This window comes from Oncorhynchus nerka, linkage group LG8 (assembly GCF_034236695.1).
Source record: "Oncorhynchus nerka isolate Pitt River linkage group LG8, Oner_Uvic_2.0, whole genome shotgun sequence".
Classification (NCBI taxonomy): domain Eukaryota; kingdom Metazoa; phylum Chordata; class Actinopteri; order Salmoniformes; family Salmonidae; genus Oncorhynchus; species Oncorhynchus nerka.
In genome coordinates this window covers 17,371,084-17,392,700 of record NC_088403.1, presented here as the reverse complement: position 1 = coordinate 17,392,700, position 21,617 = coordinate 17,371,084, and the positions used below count along the sequence as shown (strand labels likewise).

Sequence of the window (21,617 nt, the reverse complement as noted above, 5' to 3'; positions counted from 1 at the left end):
AAAAAACAACAGCTTTTCATTTATTAGTGATTCAAATAGGTGGGGGATAAACAATACTTCTCTGTGGATATTTTGTCTGGAATTTCGACCCGAATAAGAACCAATCCCACAGTTTAAATATAACTTTATTCAACATTCGTGACAGACAAGAGACGTTTAGGTTTTCTTCTGTGTAAAGAAGTGTGGCTATGCTGTACAGGAATGGAAAGCAGCATCACATCGGGACCAGGGGCATATATGTGGTCAGGAGCTTGGACCACCACACCTGATACGGCACAAACCTCTAACTTTGACTTACCGGTAAGGTTGTCATCACCTGGGGTCCCCTCCTCTCGCAAGGGGACGTGGGGAGGAGTGGTTGATCCTACCAGCTCCTTTACAAGTCTTTTATTGTCCTCTTCCTCCTCTCCCATCTCATCCTCAGGTAGGCTGCGAGTGAAGATGGCTACAGGCTCGTCCGGTTCCCTCTCAAACAACATGCTCTCAGCATCCGGGTCCTTGGACTTCACCACAAACTTCAAGTCCATCCCTGCAACAACCACAGACAGAATAGTCAGTGTTTTCCTGCCATTGAATAAGCATGAGCCTTAAACAGGCTTTTACTGGATTCAATTGACAATTTCACACCTGGAAACTAATGGAGGAAATTTGATATGATATGTTGACATAAAACGAATTCTCTACTTTAATGATGTTCACTACGGATAAGGCAACAATGCCTTTCTCCTGAAAGTTGTGGAGGTGTAAACTAAAGGTGCGTTTGGCCCTGTGGTTGTAGGGCCCTATGGGTTCTGGTGGGTGGCAGGATGGTTTATGAGTCTGGTGTTTGTGAATGACTCCGGTCGGTCACGGTGTCCCCTCTCTCAACGGGCCATTCCACAGAGTGGGCACACCAGATGGCAGAACACACAGGGGTGTCAAGCCGCAGCAGTGGGAGTTTTGGAATGTAGAACCGACACACAGCCACACAGACCTGCATGCGCACACACGGCAAAACACAGAAACACTCACCGCACTGGTTCACAACCTCTTGGTTGACCAGATCCTTCACCTCCTCGGCCTGAAAACAGAGAGAGCAGAGTGCTGCTTAGACCTTGTCTTCAACCAAGCTGTCTGTCAATACAAATATGTCTTAGGCCAGGCAGGTGTGAAACGTGTGTGTGGGAATAAGTAAGATGTATTTACAGAGAGTCCGGGTTCCCCTTTCTCTCCCTTTAGTCCCTCGTTTCCGAGCTCTCCCTGGAAAAGACACAGTGGTTATTATCACAGCAATTATTACTGTCACCCTGCCTAGTGACAGTAACTCCCATTAGGTATTGATACATGAACAACAACATGTGTGTGAGTGTTATGTGTCTGGTCTATGAAGTAGCTTACACTGCCTCCTCTTTGTCCCGGACTTCCAGGTGGTCCTGTCTGACAAGGCTTCCCTCTGCCTCTCCTGCCCCTCTCTCCCTGGGACAACAACACAGCAAAATGAAGAACGTTCTTACTCACACAGGTGCTGCGCGTGCTAGTGAGCCCACGCACATGTGCTCTCACAGTCACATGCACAAACAGGCAGGCACACAGATAGACACACACAAATAGACACACACAAAGATAGACACACACAAAGATAGACACACACACACACACAGATAGATAGATAGATAGATAGATAGATAGATAGATAGATAGATAGATAGATAGATAGATACACACACACACACACACAAATAGACAACACACAGACACACAGACAGACACACACACAGATAGACAAACACACAGACACACACACACACACACACAGACACACACACACACACACACACACACACACACACACACACACACACACACACACACACACACACACGCACAAAAAGACAACACACAGACAGACATACGCACAGATAGACACACGCACAGACACACACACGCACAGATAGACACTCTCTCACATATAAATACAAACCGACAACTTCCTTCAATCTAAATTCCATTAAACAAAAATGGTATAGTATTATAAGAGGGACATGTACTTCCCTACTACGTACTTCCCTACTACGTACTTCCCTGCTAAGTACATCCCTACTACGTACTTCCCTACTACGTACTTCCCTACTACGTACTTCCCTACTACGTACTTCCCTGCTAAGTACATCCCTACTACGTACTTCCCTACTAAGTACTTCCCTACTACGTACTTCCCTGCTAAGTACATCCCTACTAAGTACTTCCCTACTACGCACATCCCAACTACGTACATCCCAACTACGTACATCCCTACTACGTACTTCCCAACTACGTATTTCCCTACTACGCACATCCCTACTACGTACTTCCCTACTACTTACTTCCCTTCCACGTACCTCCCTTCCGCGTACTTCCCTACTTACTTACAGCCCTACTACATACTTCACTACTACGTACTTCACTACTACGTACTTCACTACTACGTACTTCCCTACTACATACTTCACTACTACGTACTTCACTACTACATACTTCACTACTACGTACTTCACTACTACGTACTTCACTACTACGTACTTCACTACTACGTACTTCCCTATTACGTACCTCCTTATTACGTACTTCCCTTCTACGTACTTCACTACTACGTACTTCCCTATTACGTACCTCCTTATTACGTACTTCCCTTCTACGTACTTCCTATTACGTACTTCCTTATTACGTACTTCCCTTCTACGTACCTCACTACTACGTACTTCCCTACTACGTACTTCACTACTACTTACTTCCCTATTACGTACCTCCTTATTACGTACTTCCCTACTACGTACTTCCTTATAACGTACTTCCTTATAACGTACTTCCCTACTACGTACTTCCCTACTACGTACTTCCCAACTACGTACTTCCCTACTACTACATCCCTACGTACTTCCCTACTACTTCCCTTCCACGTACTTCCCCCTACTACATACTTCACTACTACGTACTTCCTACCTCCACTACTATACTTCACTACTTCCCTACTACGTACAGCCACTACTACATACTTCACTACTACGTACTTCACTACTACCTTCCCTACTACATACTACTACGTACGTCACTACTACGTACTTCACTACTACGTACTTCCTACTATCGTACCTCCTACGTACTTCCTTATAACGTACTTCCCTACTACGTACTTCCCTATTACTTATCCTTATTACGTACTTCCCTACTACGTACTTCCTTACGTACTTCCTTATAACATACTTCCGTACTTCCCTACTACGTACTTCCTTATAACATACTTCCCTATAACGTACTTCCTTATTACGTACTTCCCTACTACGTACGTCACTACTACGTACTTCCTACCGTACTTCCCTACTACGTACTTCCCTACTACGTACTTCCTTATAACGTACTTCCCTACTACGTACTTCCTTATAACATACTTCCCTACTACGTACTTCCTTATAACGTAACGTACTTCCCTACTACGTACTTCCTTACCACATACTTCCTACACGTACTTAACATACTTCCCTACTACGTACTTCCTACTATTCCCTAACGTACTTCCTATAACGTACTTCCCTACTACGTACTTCCTTATAACGTACTTCCCTACTACGTACTTCCCTACTACGTACTTCCTTATAACGTACTTCCCTACTACGTACTTCCCTACTACGTACTTCCTTATAACGTACTTCCCTACTACGTACTTCCTTATAACATACTTCCCAACTACGTACTTCCTTATAACATACTTCCCTACTACGTACTTCCCTACTACGTACTTCCTTATAACATACTTCCCTACTACGTACTTCCCTGCTACGTACTTCCCTACTACGTACTTCCCTACTACGTACTTCCTTATAACGTACTTCCCTACTACGTACTTCCTTATAACATACTTCCCTACTACGTACTTCCTTATAACGTACTTCCCTACTACGTACTTCCTTATAACATACTTCCCAACTACGTACTTCCCTACTTGGGGCGGCAGGATAGCCTAGTGGTTAGAGTGTTGGACTAGTAACCGGAAGGTTGCAAGTTCAAATCCCCAAGCTGACAAATGCCCCCAAACAGGCAGTTCGCCCTGTTCCTGTTCCTAGGCCGTCATTGAAAATAAGAATTTGTTCTTAACTGACTTGCCTAGTTAAATAAAGGTCAAATAAAATTTTAAAAAAAAACTACGTATCTCCTTATTACGTAGTTGCCTAAATAAAGCTCAACCTGATCATTAGGCTTACCTTGCCCCTCTAGTTATCCTATAAATATCAAATATATCCAGATGTTTTGTGATAGGAACGTCATTGCATCCTTTCCATCCCTTCTCTCCTATCAACATCAAGAGGCTGCTAATTGTGGCTGAAAGGACTCATTAGCATAGAGATTTGGTTAGCGTTCCCGCCGCATCAGAAAATAGACCCATTTCTGTGTCTTAATTATGCTTCTATTCTATTCCTTCCTATACATAGGAATGTTGTCTACTGCCTGTCTATCTACATATCTGACAGGCATTCTGCTAGGTGGACAATGTGCCTGACAGAATCAGGCTTGTTCTATCTAATCATCACAATGTGTGGATCTTTTTTTTTTTTTGTGAAAAGTGGATTTTTTAAGGTGCACTCTGACTGGGTAAAACTATGTTTTGGGGTTGGTGGGCTGTGGTTGTTATGAAAGAGAGGGAGGGAGGGAGGGAGGGGGAGGGAGGGAGGGAGGAGGAGGGAGGGAGGGGAGGGAGGACGGGACGGGACGGACGGACAGGACGGACGGACGGACAGACGGACAGACGGACGGACGGACGGACGGATTTAAGATTAGTTTTTATTTATATTTGTTTTTAGATATTTATTTGGGCGGACGGACGGACGGACGGACGGACGGACGGACGGACGGACGGACGGACGGACGGACGGACGGACGGACGGACGACGGGACGGGACGGACGGGACGGACGGAGGACGGACAGACAGACAGACAGACAGACAGACAGACAGACAGACAGACAGACAGACAGACAGACAGACAGACAGACAGACAGACAGACAGACAGACAGACAGACAGACAGACAGACAGACAGACAGACAGACAGACAGACAGACAGACAGACAGACAGACAGACAGACAGACAGACAGACAGACAGACAGACAGACAGACAGACAGACAGACAGACAGACAGACAGACAGACAGACAGACAGACAGACAGACAGACAGACAGACAGACAGACAGACAGACAGACAGACAGACAGACAGACAGACAGACAGACAGACAGACAGACAGACAGACAGACAGACAGACAGACAGACAGACAATATTGTGCTTCCATGACACTAATATACAATAGGTTACCGGAAGCAAGGTTACTATAGTTTGGTGATTTAAGATTAGTTTTTATTTATATTTGTTTTTAGATATTTATTTGAAATTCGGTTTATTTTCAGTTAGTGTTCAGAATTGATTTACTAGTATCTATTTATTTTAAGTTTGATAAAAACCTTTCTATTTCATTTCTAGAGGATTTCGTTTCAGTGTTCAATGGCAAGGAGCCATTATGTGTTGTAGTTTTTTGTTTTGTTTTTGATGTCACTTCTTGTCAGTGGGGGACTGTAAGGTGATGGGCAGTAAGGTGATGGGCAGTAAGGTGATGGGCAGTAAGGTGATGGGCCAGGACCATAGACTTGGATAAACATAACATTCCATCTGTGTCAAGATGTCATCTGTAAGAGGCAGCTTTCACAGACGCCATCTTGAAATAGTCAATTTTATTCTTCACAAGTGAAATTAATTGGCTGATCCCTCCTGATGACCCGGCTGTCACTACTCCAACAGGGTCATCAGGTCATGCCAACCGGGTCATCAGGTGGGATCAGCCAATGAAGTTGAAAGTCCCGGCCAGTTGACTGAATCAAAATGGCGAAAGTCGTCCATGGAACTGCCCATGCTAACACAGTCTTTTGGCCACTAGAGGACTCTGTACAACTCCATGGCCAGGACATACGTTTGGTTAGGTGTAAATTATAAGTCAATACTATTGTGACTTGGATTTAATCCCTTCCAATAGGGTTGATGAAAACAGTTGCAACAACAGCAAAAACATTACCAATACAACACTTCACAAATCTATCAGTTCACAGCCAGCCAGCTTGTTTGTGTGTGTTTCTGTTCCAGCAAACAATATTTTCTGGTTTATCTTCAAGAGAGGTGTTGGTTCGGTTTCTCAAGCCTGATGACAGTTGTCCACAGAGAGAATATTCTCTCCACAAACGCTTGGGATGCCAGGGCAGAAACCAGATCCAGTGCCACAGTGCACAGCTTTGGATAAACAGCCATCATTTCCATGCAGAACTGGAGAGGTGACTCTGTAAACATGCTCTCCTTTACCTCTTCAAGGTATTTCCGCAGGTCACACACGTAATGCCTTGTCAGGTTGACCCTCTGACTGGACCGTGACCTCAGACACAATCTTCGATGCGAGGATGCTATATTTCTGAAGCACGGTGGTCGAGATGCTTGCCGGATTCTTCCTGGGGTCCTGCTGGTCCACGGCTGTAATCTCTGATTTGATGAAGTACAAAAGTTTCTTCTGCCCTCCATCTCTGTTGAGCTAAGTGCCAGAGACACACTTGTGTCCATCAGGCAAGCTGCTGCAGGGGTTGGATTGAAGTTGGCTGCCATTCAGTATACATGCGAAGCAGTCATGCAGTGACTTCAGCAGGACCTGTGACAACTGTTTTGCAACAGTTGTTGACTGCAAGTGTGCCTCAAGGTTGAGAGGGCACGGCACCACATCAGTTTGGCTGTCCGTTTGAAGTTGGTCGGTGTGGATTGCGAACGGCTCCATTAACTTCACAAGCTGTTCTAGCTTGGCCCACTCACGCTCCGTGCTCGCCCTTGGATTTCTTCCCTGTTAGCAAGTGCTGGCTAGTGATAGTGATGCACAAACTAGGCCTAAACCACCAGATTCAGAAGCTTGAAAACCCCATTTGAAATGAGATTTTTATTTTAGTTATTTTTATTTTAGTTAGTTTTGCTGGCAAAGATGATAGTTTTAGTTTTTCAAATGTTTTTTTGTTTTTATTTCAATTTACTATGAAGTTTTTGTTTTTATTTTAGTTTCAGTTTTCGTTTACTATAATAACCTTGACTGGAAGGCAACCTCAATCTACCTTGGTTCCTGTCTCTCCCTTGGACCCATTACGTCCTGGTCGCCCCTCCGCTCCATCACTGCCTGGTGTCCCTGCTGACCCCTTAAACCCAGGGAACCCTGGGAAACCAGTGGCACCCTGCACAAGACAGGGACAACATGAATGGTGCATGATGGAAGAAAAACATAACGCTTCAAGAACTACATGAATATTTCCACATTCCTCTGTAGTACATAGACTATTAATAGTCATCATTTCAATATTGTTTTTACATGTGATTTGAACCAACCTTCTCTCCTCTTAGTCCTGGTGCTCCCTCTACTCCATTGATACCCCCGTCCCCTTTTTCACCCTACACATCACAATCAACACTTTTCAGAAGATTAGTGAGAATGACTTTGATTTGTGTGTGTGTCTATAAATAATAAATCAATAATTAGGCGGGTGCTTATATTTGTCCTACTTCACGAGTGTGTATTATACGTGTGAATAGGAAATGTATTTTCTTGCATATCCCAACCCCATGAGGCACCCTCAGAGAGTGGTGTGTGTGTGTGTGTGTGCGCGTGTGTGTGTGTGTGTGTGCCTACCTTCCGTCCTGTGAGTCCATTGAGCCCTGGATGTCCTGGGGTTCCAGGAATACCCATCTCTCCCTGTGTCAAACAACGATTAAATACTTACATTTTCACTGAAACTGTGTCTGAAACTGTGCAACCATTGACCATAGTCTGACAGTGGCCTACTAGGTCAGACAATTGAACCGTATACTAAATTGTATGCAGCGTGTGGCAGCTAGTTGGCACTACTGTAAACCTTGACTTTTGCAGGTCAGTGGTACTGACGATACTTCCTGGAGCACATTGTGCTGTTGTGATCATTGTATTGAATCCCACAGCAGGCAACTCACCTTTTCTCCATCTTGCCCAGTGCTTCCTATGCGTCCAGGTAGGCCTCGGAATCCCTGTGCAACAACCACAACCGACACCAAGAGTTACCTTTGATCATTGCATTACCATCTCATTAACATGCCTAATGCATTAGGATCAAGCCCTGACCTTCACTCCTGTCTGCCCAGTATCCCCTGGTAAGCCAGGTTCACCTCTGTCACCCTAGGAATAGAATACCAGAACGGAACAGAATTACTGTATAATGAATCACAGATGACAGGCTCTATTTGTCTAGACTCTAAATTCTATGCTCTATGCCACACTCTCCTCACCTGATCTCCCTTCTGTCCCTGGAGTCCCATGTCTCCTTTGGCTCCTGTGGCTCCGTCCAATCCATCGTCCCCGTTACGACCCTGTGACAACAACAAGCCAATCAACAAAGCCTGTTTTTGACCTCATGCCAAGCCACCATAGTATATATACAGTTATACAGATAGTGTTTCTATATTAAACTGTTAAAGTGTGTTAGATAAATACCCACCACTTCTCCATTGACTCCAGGCTCACCAGTATCTCCCTGGAGGCACAGAGCAACAGTGAGCAAACACGTAGCAGCATAGATCTGATAACAGTGGTTCCATGTAGCCTGTAGATAGATACATGCTGTATTTCCTGCTGACCTTTTGGCCCACTGGTCCACGGACCCCAAACAGCCCCATGGCTCCTTTGGCCCCTGCCTCTCCTTTGAGGCCCTTCAGATGGAGAACAGACAAAAAGCTGAATGTGAGAACACTATGTTCTTTGGCTGCCAAGTTTTGGAAAATGTATTTTCTCTTTCTGTTGCTGTTTGTCTCTCTTTCATTACATCTTTTAACAATCTTTCTTTTTCTCTTTTTCCACATAAAATGTTCTGTCATCAAGCATTAGGAAGCACCTTGAACCCCGGGGGCCCATCCTCGCCCTTCTCTCCTTTATCTCCATCAAAACCTGGGGAGCCTCGCTCTCCCTAAAACAAACAACCAAACAAACAAAAACAGATAAACAGCGTCTTAAAAGGGAAAACACACAAAGTGAAAATGCAAAAGCTGTCTCTCTAAAATAACATTTGTTTAATGAGGATTGCTCTGGAACTAAAACTAGAAGTCAAAATACATTGTGGAGGACTTGTTTTAGGGGACTTGTTTTAGGGGACTTGTTTCTCACCCCTTCTCCTTTTAAGCCCTTGTAGCCTCTCGGTCCCTGGATTTGGAGGGGGCTTCCCTAAACATAAAGAACGTACATCATATATGAATGAATCATATACAAAATACTGTTTGTGTAGTACTTATGTCATGTTTGGCTTACCCTTTCTCCTTGTATTCCTGCTAAACCTCTGTCGCCCTGTGAAAATAGATTTTATGAAAGGAATCAATGGCTTATAACATTCATACAATAATTGATTGATTGACAATATTTGTATTTTAGTGTCATACACCAAATGGTGCCCGGCCTGTATGGGCTTATGAGACACTATTCATTTGTAGTCTGTGTGTAGAAAACACAAACTATATACTATATGGCTGTATCAGGTAGTTGCATAAAAACATTGACTCTTCATTTTCATTGTCCACATCCCAACATACATAGAAAAATGGACTGAAGTTAATTGAAATAGACTGGCCACATGGTGAGCATTGAAACAGACTGGCCACATGGTGAGCGGTGAAACAGACTGGCCACATGGTGAGCATTGAAACAGACTGGCCACATGGTGAGCATTGAAACAGACTGGCCACATGGTGAGCGGTGAAACAGACTGGCCACATGGTGAGCATTGAAACAGACTGGCCACATGGTGAGCATTGAAACAGACTGGCCACATGGTGAGCATTGAAACAGACTGGCCACATGGTGAGCGGTGAAACAGACTGGCCACATGGTGAGCATTGAAACAGACTGGCCACATGGTGAGCATTGAAACAGACTGGCCACATGGTGAGCGGTGAAACAGACTGGCCACATGGTGAGCATTGAAACAGACTGGCCACATGGTGAGCATTGAAACAGACTGGCCACATGGTGAGCATTGAAACAGACTGGCCACATGGTGAGCATTGAAACAGACTGGCCACATGGTGAGCGGTGAAACAGACTGGCCACATGGTGAGCATTGAAACAAACTGGCCACATGGTGAGCATTGAAACAGACTGGCCACATGGTGAGCATTGAAACAGACTGGCCACATGGTGAGCATTGAAACAGACTGGCCACATGGTGAGCATTGAAACAGACTGGCCACATGGTGAGCATTGAAACAGACTGGCCACATGGTGAGCGGTGAAACAGACTGGTCACATGGTGAGCATTGAAACATGTTTCAAAAAGAAGGTTCTATAGAGGGTTTGAAGAGACAGAAGTGACTAGAGTGATGACACTTCAATAGAACGAGCAGATAATTTGACTGAACGCTGAAACACCGGGCTGTCAAAACCATCTTTAAAACGGTCTCTGAAGTAAAAATATCTAGAGCATCTGGAGAACCTGAGTGGACGTATGAGGGTATGAAAATCTAAAATATCAAAGTATTTAGTAAGACCCACTCAATCGCATACAATTTAAAAATATAGTCCACCAAAATGATCATGTTATCAAGAAGTAACCGTCAACCTACCTTTGCTCCTTTGCTGCCCGGGAAGCCCTTTGGACCCTAAGTAAAAGAGGTCAAAGGTAAAGGTAGCTATGAAACAAATGTCCGTAACTGCATGACTGTACCAGAGGAGGCTGGTGGGAGGAGCTATAGGAGGACAGGATCATTGTAATGGCTGGAATGGAATAAATGGAACAGTATCAAATATATCAAACATATGGAAAACACGTTGGAATCCGTTACATTTATTCCATTCCAGACATGACAATGAGCACGTCCTTCTATATCTTCTCCCACCAGCATCCTCTGGACTGTCCATGTCATGAAAGGTGATGATGTTAACTCACAGTGTGTCCTGGGGCTCCTAAGACTCCTGCAATGCCCTTTTCACCCTGTCACAAACAAAACACATCACAAATATTATACTGAACAAAAAGATAAATGCATCATGCTAAAATGTCAAAGATTTTACTGAGTTACACTTCATATGAGGTCAGTTGGTATCATATGAGGTCAATTGGTATCAGTCAATTTAAATAAATTCATTAGGCCCTAATCTATGGATTTCACATGACCGGGAATACAGATATGTATCTGTTGGTCACAGATACCTTTAAAAAACTAATAAGTAGGAGTGTGGATTAGAGAACCAGTCAGTATGTGGTGTGACCACCATTTGCTTCATACAGCGCTACACATCTCCTTCGCATAGAGTTGATCAGGCTGCTGATTGTGGCCTGTAAAATGTTGTCCCGCTTTTCAATGGCTTTGCGAAGTTGCTGGATATTGGTGGGAACTGGAACACGCTGTCGTACACATTTATCCAGAGCATCCCAAACATGCTCAATGGGTGACATGTCTGGTGAGTATGCAGGCCATGGAAGAACTGGGACATTTTCAGCTTCTAGGAATTGTGTACAGATCCGTGCAACATGGGGCTGTGCATTATCATGCTGAAACATAAGGTGATGGTGACGGATGAATGGCACGACAATGGGCCTCGGGATCTCATCAGGGAATCTGTGCATTCAAATTGCTATAGATAAAATGTCTGCCCATACCATAACATACCATAACCCCACTGCCACCATGGGGCACCCTGTTCACAACGCCATACAGGTGGTCTGCGGTTGTGAGGCCGGTTGGGCGTACTGCCAAATTCTCTAAAACGACATTGGAGGTGGCTTATGGTAGAGAAATGTTATTATCTGGCAACAGCTCTTGTTGACAATCCTGCAGTCAGCATGCCAATTGCACACTCCTCAAAACCTGAGTTCTGTGGCATTGTGTGTGACAAAACTGCACATTTTAGAGTGGCCTTTTACTGTCCCAGCATAAGGTGCACCTGTGTAATGATAATGTTTAATCAGCTTCTTGATATGCTACACCTGTCAGGTGGATGGATTATCTTGGCAAAGTATAAATGCTGACTAACAGGGATGTAAACAAATTTGTGCACCAAATTTGAGAGAAAAAAAAAAAATTCTGGGATCTTTTATTTCAGCTCATGAAACATGGGACCAACACTTTACATGCTGTTTTTATATTTATGTTCAGTGTAAATGTGTGCATATTGTGCCATCCTGTTGTGACGAGCAGCTTTTCCATATTTTACAATGCTGCCTAGGATCTCTCTCTGAGGTTAAGTCCATCTCTCTGAGGTAATTAAGTCCATCTCTCTGAGGTAATTAAGTCCATCTCTCTGAGGTAATTAAGTCCATCTCTCTGAGGTAATTAAGTCCATCTCTCTGAGATCATTAAGTCCATCTCTCTGAGATCATTAAGTCCATCTCTCTGAGGTAATTAAGTCCATCTCTCTGAGGTAATTAAGTCCATCTTTCTGAGGTAATTAAGTCCATCTCTCTGAGGTAATTAAGTCCATCTCTCTGAGATCATTAAGTCCATCTCTCTGAGATCATTAAGTCCATCTCTCTGAGGTAATTAAGTCCATCTCTCTGAGGTAATTAAGTCCATTGTTCAGTCTCACCCTGCGACCTGTGATCCCGACCACACCCCTGGCCCCTGGTTCCCCCGGGATACTGTCGCCCTGTTGGGAACAACAAGAAGTGAGTGCTAATGTTATTATCTCCTCATATACAACATGACAACGACAACAACAACACCACCACCACCAAACAGGCTATTGTCTTACCTTTTCTCCTTTCGTCCCAGGTAGACCAGGTGGGCCCTTTGGGAAACAGAAAGCATCCATTATGTTACATGATAACCATAGAGGACAAACAGTGACTAGGGCAAGTTATATTTCACCATACCTCTATTCCTGGTGTCCCTTTAGCTCCTGGAGTCCCGGCTGATCCATTCTTACCCCTTCTACCCCTGTCTCCCTACAGATGAACAAAAACAGTACACATCATACTTTATCACAATTATCTTCCTACTTAGTAGGCAGAATTTTTGCTCTTTGAGAACATTTATCTTTGTTCTGGGTTTCTGGCTATTGGTGAATTTGATATAAATTTGTCTGCAACATTTTTTGGACTACGTGATCTGACCAGGAAATAGACAAAAACTACAAGGCCAGGAGTTTCTTAAAACTACAGTACAAGGTGTTGGGTTTATTAAAAGTACAGTACAAGGTGTTGAGTTTATTAAAACTACAGAACAAGGTGTTGGGTTTATTAAAACTACAGAACAAGGTGTTGGGTTTTTTAAAACTACAGAACAAGGTGTTGGGTTTATTAAAAGTACAGTACAAAGTGTTGGGTTTCTTAAAACTACAGAACAAGGTGTTGAGTTTCTTAAAACTACAGTACAAGGTGTTGGGTTTATTAAAAGTACAGTGAAAGGTGTTGGGTTTATTAAAAGTACAGAACAAGGTGTTGGGTTTATTAAAACTACAGTACAAGGTGTTGGGTTTATTAAAAGTACAGTGAAAGGTGTTGGGTTTATTAAAAGTACAGCACAAGGTGTTGGGTTTATTAAAAGTACAGAACAAGGTGTTGAGTTTATTAAAAGTACAGTACAAGGTGTTGGGTTTATTAAAAGTACAGCACAAGGTGTTGGGTTTATTAAAAGTACAGCACAAGGTGATGGGTTTATTAAAACTACAGTGAAAGGTGTTGGGTTTATTAAAACTACAGCACAAGGTGTTGAGTTTCTTAGAGTACAAAGCCTTCCAGTAATCAGGACAAACTCCTTGCCCCAGGTTGAAGGGATGGTCGGGGAGCTCCTCACCTCTCTCCCCGCCTCTCCTGGGTCTCCTGGTTGGCCCCTCAAGCCCTGAGAACCTGAAATACCGGGGTTACCACGGATACCCTGGATACCCTGAGCACCAGAAGGCCCCAGTTCACCAGGCTCACCCTGACAGAGGAAGAAGGACAGACATGCAGAAACAGACAGAAAGAGAGACAGACAGGCAGACACAGACAGAAAGAGAGAATGAGACAGAGATAGAGAGAGAGACAGACAGGCAGACAGATAGAATGAGACAGAGATGGAGAGAGAGAGACAGACAGGCAGACACAGACAGAAAGAGAGAATGAGACAGAGATAGAGAGAGACAGATAGGCAGACAGACAGAAAGAGAGAATGAGACAGAGAGAGAGAGACAGACAGGCAGACACAGACAGAAAGAGACAGCGATAGAGAGAGACAGATAGGCAGACAGACAGAAAGAGATAATGAGACAGAGATAGAGAGAGACAGATAGGCAGACAGACAGAAGGAGAGAATGAGACAGAAGGAGAGACAGAGAGTCAGGGGGACAAAGGTAGAAAGGTATTGTCATTTTTTTGCATTGCTCTAATTACTACACTGATATAACTAAAATTATAATTCCCTTGCAGTTATTAATTCCATATGTTCTAGTGTTTTTGCTTTGTAAAGATAACAAGAATTCATAAATGAATAGAAAAAGAAAGAGACAATCCCAGAGAGAGGGGGATAGCTAATAGGAGACAGATAAGGACCGTGTTGGTATTTCTCTAGCAGCTACTGAAGTTCAGTGTTTCCTCTCGACTATTGTATCTCCATAGTAACAATCAGGCCCTCAGGTGACAAAATTGTCAATTGAAGCCAGTTAAAGCTAAATAGATTTAGACCAAGTGGAGGGCAGAGCTAAGTGATGGTGTGGGAGTCTACCTTAGTTCCAGGTGGACCAGCCTGTCCCACAGGACCTCTGTGGCCAATACCTGGCTCACCCTAAAAACACAACAATGTCAATAGGATACGTTTCATTTGCAAATATACAGAACAGTGTGCAGGAGTCATTCTAGTTAGATATTTCAATAAATAAAAATAGTTAAATGTTCAAAACATGAATGCTTAAAAAGACCTTGGTTCGGGCTTTGCTCTATCACATTACTGAATTGGAAAAGCATTTACCTTGTGTCCCTTTTCACCAAGTTCCCCCTGGTAGAACGAAGAGAATTGTCAACAAATCAGTGACAAAGTGATTGTTATTCAAGTTAATTCTCTCCATATGTCTCTGTCTGCGTCTCGTGCACCAAAATAGCACCATCACATTCAGACAGCCGGAGAGAAAAAAAGTCCATAGAGTTTTTCAAGGATATGTTTTGTATCGATGCCGCCAGCTAACAGACAGAATTATTAATACCACATGATTAATCCACTGCGTCATGAGGGGATCAGAAATAGAACTCTGGGGACATCAAAGACCAACATTCTGAGCTCCGCTGGTTTGACTGACAGGAGAGCAGAGAGACATGGACAAACTTATAGGGGAAGATGTGGGTAGGTAAATAGGTGTGTGTGTGTGTGTGTGTGTGTGTGTGTGTGTGTGTGTGTGTGTGTGTGTGTGTGTGTGTGTGTGTGTGTGTGTGTGTGTGTGTGTGTGTGTGATAATGAGATGTGGGTAGGAGGGGAGCGAGGATACGTTTGATGATGTGACCTGGTGACATTGACACTGTGTACGGGCGTAAGGACAGATTGGGTTGACGTTACATTAAGATACCCTTTATTAAAGGTTTGCCTTCATTTCTAAGAGAGCTATAGACTATAAAACATGTAGTTCTCGTCATGTTGGTGGTGTGAACTGTCTGCCATGCACAGGATATCACTGATCAACACATTAACAATACATTGTCTACAAACTTCTTATACAGCCTTTACAAACTATGTATAAAGGATTCCTTATTGCAACGTGGTACTGTAGAGATATGGGGGCAGATTCAGGACATCTTGTTCTTTCACTCCATTTGAAGACACTGTTTTATTTGAAAATGATTGGTAGTCACCTTCGGTCCCGGAAGTCCATTTTCACCCGGAGCGCCCTTTAGACAACAGAAGGAACCACTCAAAAAGGAACACAAAAAGGAACCTGATAGAAATGCGTGATAGATGACGGTAACAGGACAGGCGCTTTTATCATGTCATCTTCACAGCACTTTGATTGGGGGACGTGTGAGTGTTTACCTTCAAATAGTCATATTCTGGCCCTGGATAGGGTCTTACTCCTCCTTCCTCCTCGTACTCTCCTGGTCTTCCACTCTCTCTTTCCATCTCCTGCCTCCATCTCTCCCACTCCTCTCTCTCCCTGTCCAGGTCTCTGCCTCCCTCCATCTCTGTTCTCTCTAGTTCACTCTCCCTCTCCATTTGCAGGTCTCTCTCCTTTTCCATGTTCTCCCTCTCTAGTTGTCTCTCCCTCTCTATTTTCTCCCTCTGCAACTCCAGCTCTGCTTCCCTCTCTTTTTCAAGCTCCATCCTCTCTCTCTCCATCTCCATCCTTTCCCTCTCTCTCTCCCTCTCGTATTCCCTGTCTTCCTCCGTGTCCCACTCAGAGTCGCCACTTCTCTCCTCCTCTCCCTCCCTTTCTGCATCATGGTATATCTCTCCTTCCGTCTCTTTTCCTTTCTTTTCTACCATCTCCATCTCTCTATGTCTTTCCCATGGTGTCTCTTCCTCTGCTGCTATGGGTTCTTCTCTCTCTCCCTCCATCTCTGTTGGTGTCACCCAGTCTCTTTCTGTTTCATAGTCGACCTCCGTCTCTGTATAGGATTCAGGGTCAGGCTGGGAGTCTCTGTTTTCTTGTTTCTGTCTCTGGAACCACAAATGGAAAATTGATTGGTTTACTGATAGATTGCTCAATTCATTACACATAAATAGCGATGAATTCATATGGATTTCTTTTGATGTTCAAAGTGCATCATAACTACGGTCCTTCCGTTGGGCAATTCACCGATATGTTTTGGCTGAGCAACACTCACATGTGATTTCTTGGGACCTCTTGCTCCCGACTGTGACTTTAAAAACAGAAAGAGGGAATGTTCACAAGTTGTTGATTTGACCATGTCATAACTTCTCTGAACCATTCCCTGTGCTATTCCCTCCATGCTAACTGTTGATTTGACCATGTCATAACCTCTCTGAACCCTTCCCTATGCTATTCCCTCCATGCTAACTGTTGATTTGACCATGTCATAACTTCTCTGAACCCTTCCCTGTGCTATTCCCTCCATGCTAACTGTTGATTTGACCATGTCATAACTTCTCTGAACCCTTCCCTGTGCTATTCCCTCCATGCTAACTGTTGATTTGACCATGTCATAACTTCTCTGAACCCTTCCCTGTGTTATTCCCTCCATGCTAACTGTTGATTTGACCATGTCATAACTTCTCTGAACCCTTCCCTGTGCTATTCCCTCCATGCTAACTGTTGATTTGACCATGTCATAACCTCTCTGAACCCTTCCCTGTGCTATTCCCTCCATGCTAACTGTTGATTTGACCATGTCATAACCTCTCTGAACCCTTCCCTGTGCTATTCCCTCCATGCTAACTGTTGATTTGACCATGTCATAACTTCTCTGAACCCTTCCCTGTGCTATTCCCTCCATGCTAACTGTTGATTTGACCATGTCATAACCTCTCTGAACCCTTCCCTGTGCTATTCCCTCCATGCTAACTGTTGATTTGACCATGTCATAACTTCTCTGAACCCTTCCCTGTGCTATTCCCTCCATGCTAACTGTTGATTTGACCATGTCATAACTTCTCTGAACCCTTCCCTGTGCTATTCCCTCCATGCTAACTGTTGATTTGATAACAACCTATGAGTAGTTGATATCAGTGGAATAGAAAAATATCCCTAGTAAATAAATATGTTTACTTTTTGTCTGTCATGGTATCGATTTCTTCCTCCGGCAGTTCCTGGCATGTATGCCTGAAACAGCAAAGACTCAAATATTTCTGGCAAATGCCATTGTTTTCTAAAAATGATGTACTCTTACATTGTATTTTAATGGTAATCCATATTTTTTTCAGTGTACTTACCATGTAATCTGGCCAGGGGGCGCTCTTCCTTACTCTGACCCGGACATGAGATGGTCCCGCCTGCCAATTCCCAAAACCACTTCATGAGTCATTGATTATAAGTCATTGATGTGCCATTACCACTGTGGGGAGTTCCCATGGTGCTTGGCCTACAGCCGTAGAGTCCCACTCATGAGTGTGTGTGAGTGTGAGTGTGAGAGTGTGTGAGTGTGTGTGTGAGTGTGAGAGTGCGTGAGTGTGTGTGTGTGAGTGTGTGAGTGTGAGAGTGTGTGAGTGCGTGCGTGAGTGTGTGTGTGAGTGTGAGTGTGAGAGTGTGTGAGTGTGAGAGTGTGTGAGTGTGTGCGTGCATGAGTGTGTGTGTGTGTGTGTGTGTGTGTGTGTGTGTGTGTGTGTGTGTGTGTGTGTGTGTGTGTGTGTGTGTGTGTGTGTGTGCGTGAGTGTGAGTGTGTGTGTGTGTGTGTGTGAGTGTGTGCGTGCGTCCGTGCGCAGCCCTGGATCAAGTGTATATGTCCCTTCAGATTGTGATGTATCAGAAATGGATTACAGGCTCTAATGTTAGATGAAAGAAGACACAAAGACTTCTGATCATTTGAACATTTACTTACATGCACACAGAGAGGTTAAATACAAATAGAAAACTTTAGACTGCCAACATTTCACCAGTGTAAACAGGTTTGAATACTATATATTCTGAAGAATATGATGGAAACACATTTCATTGAAAAAGTAGTAACTAATACAGAAAAGGAACAAAATACAATCTATTTCCATGTTTTCAATAAATAACATTTGGTTGAAGAATTGATAAGTAGCGATACACTGAAAACATTAGAATATGGTTGAACAAATTACGAGGAGGTAAAAACTGTTGTAATACTGAAGCGACAGAGAGGATACTACAGCTTAGGTCCAATGTAACGTTTTCAACTTCTTTAATAAATAAATTAGTTTATGCAAAGTCAATGCTAAAATAACACTGACATCTGATGGAAGAATTTATTAGTCCAATAATCGTTATATAATACACTGTCTTGATTTAACTGAGCTTTACCTATGTATTGTTCATCTTTTAGGTATTTGAATGAAGTATAAAACACGATTCTGGTCATAGAAGTGGCATTGGACGAGTGACATTGGACAAATTACATCATCATTGCGCGACGAAGCGAAGTCCCTCCTCATGTTATGCTGGTCAGGTTAAGGGTAGACTGCTCCTCACCAGCGATACACTTCACTTCACAGTTTATACAAACACTCCGTGCTTACAAATCTACAGTCTCAATCTTTCTGGATTGAGGAAAGGTCCTGTGTTAAAAATAAAAAAGTAAACAAAAAAACAGAAAAAATGTTTTAATCAGTAAGTGTATAAATTCACTCATGAAGAGTTCATATTTTGTTTGCAGCTCTTGACATTCCCATTCAGGCAAAGTTCAGAGGTCTGGTATATGGATGTCTTTCATTGCAAGTTGGCCCAGTTGTGTCCAATCTTTTAATCAAATGTCTTTATATACTTTTATTATAAGGATGGCCTAATATTTATTGTTTAAAATTACATTTGGAATTGTGGTACCTTTTGCACTGGTGAAATGTTCGCAGTTGTTAGTCAGAAGAAAGATCTCAACGTATGCAGTGATGACAAGTGCTCAGATCACTAAGATGGTTGGCCAATCATTATTACGACACAATCTGACTATGTATTCATGTTATTGAACACGGGGCAGGGCTTTCTTTTGGGAAACTCTAATCAACCAAGAAATACATAAAGAAGATAAATTAGAAAATATAAATGATATCAATTACCTACAACCTTTGTATTGGAATGGCAACGATAATCATTGGATCAAAGCACTTTGCATCACATTCATACACCCACAGTCCAACGGAGGCATACATGAACTGCAACACTATTAGTAAAGATGAATAGAAGGCTAGTTGTGTCCATTTACACCTCATATCCCTCAGGATCATGGTTAGTAAAGATGAATAGAAGTCTAGTTGTGTCCATTTACACCTCATATCCCTCAGGATCATGGTTAGTAAAGACGAATAGAAGTCTAGTTGTGTCCATTTACACCTCATATCCCTTAGGATCATGGTTAGTAAAGAGGAATAGAAGGCTAGTTGTGTCCATTTACACCTCATATCCCTCAGGATCATGGTTAGTAAAGAGGAATAGAAGGCTAGTTGTGTCCATTTACACCTCATATCCCTCAGGATCATGGTTAGTAAAGATGAATAGTAATCTAGTTGTGTCCATTTACACCTCATATCCCTCAGGATCATGGTTAGTAAAGATGAATAGAAATCTAGTTGTGTCCATTTACACCTCATATCGCTCAGGATCATGGTTAGTAAAGATGAATAGTAATCTAGTTGTGTCCATTTACACCTCATATCCCTCAGGATCATGGTTAGTAAAGCGTCAGGTAGAATCATGCAGTCAGTCACAGACTTACCTTCTCTGTTTCTTCCGTTGTGCTGGGAAAGATAGGGGTGATGAATTCCCCCTGCTTTGGAACAAAGTGTAGTATGTTTCAAGAACAATATATAATACAGCAAACACTCACAGTCACATAGCCTTCTACCACTCAACTCAGAGCTGTCCATGGTGCTGGCTCTGCTTGACACAGTTCGCACTTTACAAAGTATCTCAGGAAAAGAGCTCCAGTTTCATACCTTTTCACTGTGTCCCGGTGACTGGGATGGATATGGACCTAAAGTTGTCAGGCCACTCTAAGAAACATGGACATATAATCAGTAATGACCGCTACTGGACAGAATGCCGTATGTACATTTCCTGGTTCAAAGGTCAAAATGACATGTTTTACTATCCGTTGTCTTTACTATCATTTTTCTATATCTAGAGATACAGTGGCAAAGGAAAAGTGTTCACCTCTTTGCTCATTCCATGTAGTGTGCTTTCTGTTGGGATTTCAAACTCCCCTTGCTTTTCTATTGGCAGTAAGGGATCATCTGTGGAATCCTTCAACAAAAATTAAGAAAAACTATGAAAAACATTCCACTCTAAAACACTTTTACAAACGTCACAAAATAATGACAGCATTACTGGTGAGTGAGACAGTCATCGGAGTTCGATACGCAAACCACAATTAATAACAGGTGTGGTGTGTCATCAATACACTGGCATATAATGATAAACTAATCTATTCCTAATCATTCATTATTTTCAGGGAAGTGGGTGGGGACCCTAATCAACTGTATGACTTCCTCATTTTGTCTCTAGAGATGCACACATGCAAGGTCAACAACACACCCTCCTCATGAATGTGTGTGATGAACTCATTAATACATGTATTGCATCAGAGTAATTGAGTTTCAGGTACCTTCTTTTAACTCAGTAATCATTTGAGTTTGTAGAGTTTCAATTAGGAGGGTTCCCACACTATGCTGATCACTACCATAACACAATCAGGGCACGTCTATAAGACTCAAAGTATTGGTGTGGATAATGGGCAGTCCAGTGAGCTAAAAATGTCATTGGAGAAGTTAATTTTGGTTGCAGCTCTTGACATTACCATTCAGGCAAAGTTCAGAGGTCATGCACCAATGCATGCTGGAATACAGTATGTATGTCTTCCATTGTAAGTTGGCCCATTTGTGTTAAATCTTTAAGTCAAATATATATTTAGTTTATTTAAGTATTTAAAAAAAAAAAATTCACGCAGGCCTAATAATTCATGTTTAAAATTAGAATTGTGGTACATTTTTCACTGG

General features: G+C 42.8%; 1 protein-coding gene across 1 annotated transcript in view; it reads right to left on the bottom strand.

The window, feature by feature from the left end:
* The window catches only part of col7a1l (collagen type VII alpha 1-like), a 133,420-nt gene that overhangs the window by 5,823 nt on the left and 105,980 nt on the right, over positions 1-21,617 (bottom strand). Inside the window, exons 78-108 of the mRNA XM_065021458.1 lie at positions 20,776-20,865; positions 20,559-20,615; positions 20,339-20,392; positions 17,883-17,942; positions 17,719-17,772; positions 16,817-16,852; positions 16,026-16,649; positions 15,848-15,883; positions 14,976-15,002; positions 14,733-14,792; positions 13,827-13,952; positions 12,905-12,976; positions 12,784-12,819; positions 12,619-12,678; positions 10,979-11,023; positions 10,656-10,691; positions 9,349-9,384; positions 9,208-9,264; positions 8,939-9,010; positions 8,685-8,756; positions 8,546-8,581; positions 8,337-8,417; positions 8,173-8,226; positions 8,025-8,078; positions 7,708-7,770; positions 7,407-7,469; positions 7,139-7,255; positions 1,378-1,455; positions 1,186-1,239; positions 1,012-1,060; positions 299-529 (exon numbers count right to left, since the gene is read on the bottom strand). Coding sequence (XP_064877530.1) covers positions 299-529; positions 1,012-1,060; positions 1,186-1,239; positions 1,378-1,455; positions 7,139-7,255; positions 7,407-7,469; positions 7,708-7,770; positions 8,025-8,078; positions 8,173-8,226; positions 8,337-8,417; positions 8,546-8,581; positions 8,685-8,756; positions 8,939-9,010; positions 9,208-9,264; positions 9,349-9,384; positions 10,656-10,691; positions 10,979-11,023; positions 12,619-12,678; positions 12,784-12,819; positions 12,905-12,976; positions 13,827-13,952; positions 14,733-14,792; positions 14,976-15,002; positions 15,848-15,883; positions 16,026-16,649; positions 16,817-16,852; positions 17,719-17,772; positions 17,883-17,942; positions 20,339-20,392; positions 20,559-20,615; positions 20,776-20,865 — 2,590 coding nt within the window. The remainder of the gene's footprint in view (positions 1-298; positions 530-1,011; positions 1,061-1,185; positions 1,240-1,377; positions 1,456-7,138; positions 7,256-7,406; positions 7,470-7,707; positions 7,771-8,024; positions 8,079-8,172; positions 8,227-8,336; positions 8,418-8,545; positions 8,582-8,684; positions 8,757-8,938; positions 9,011-9,207; positions 9,265-9,348; positions 9,385-10,655; positions 10,692-10,978; positions 11,024-12,618; positions 12,679-12,783; positions 12,820-12,904; positions 12,977-13,826; positions 13,953-14,732; positions 14,793-14,975; positions 15,003-15,847; positions 15,884-16,025; positions 16,650-16,816; positions 16,853-17,718; positions 17,773-17,882; positions 17,943-20,338; positions 20,393-20,558; positions 20,616-20,775; positions 20,866-21,617) is intronic.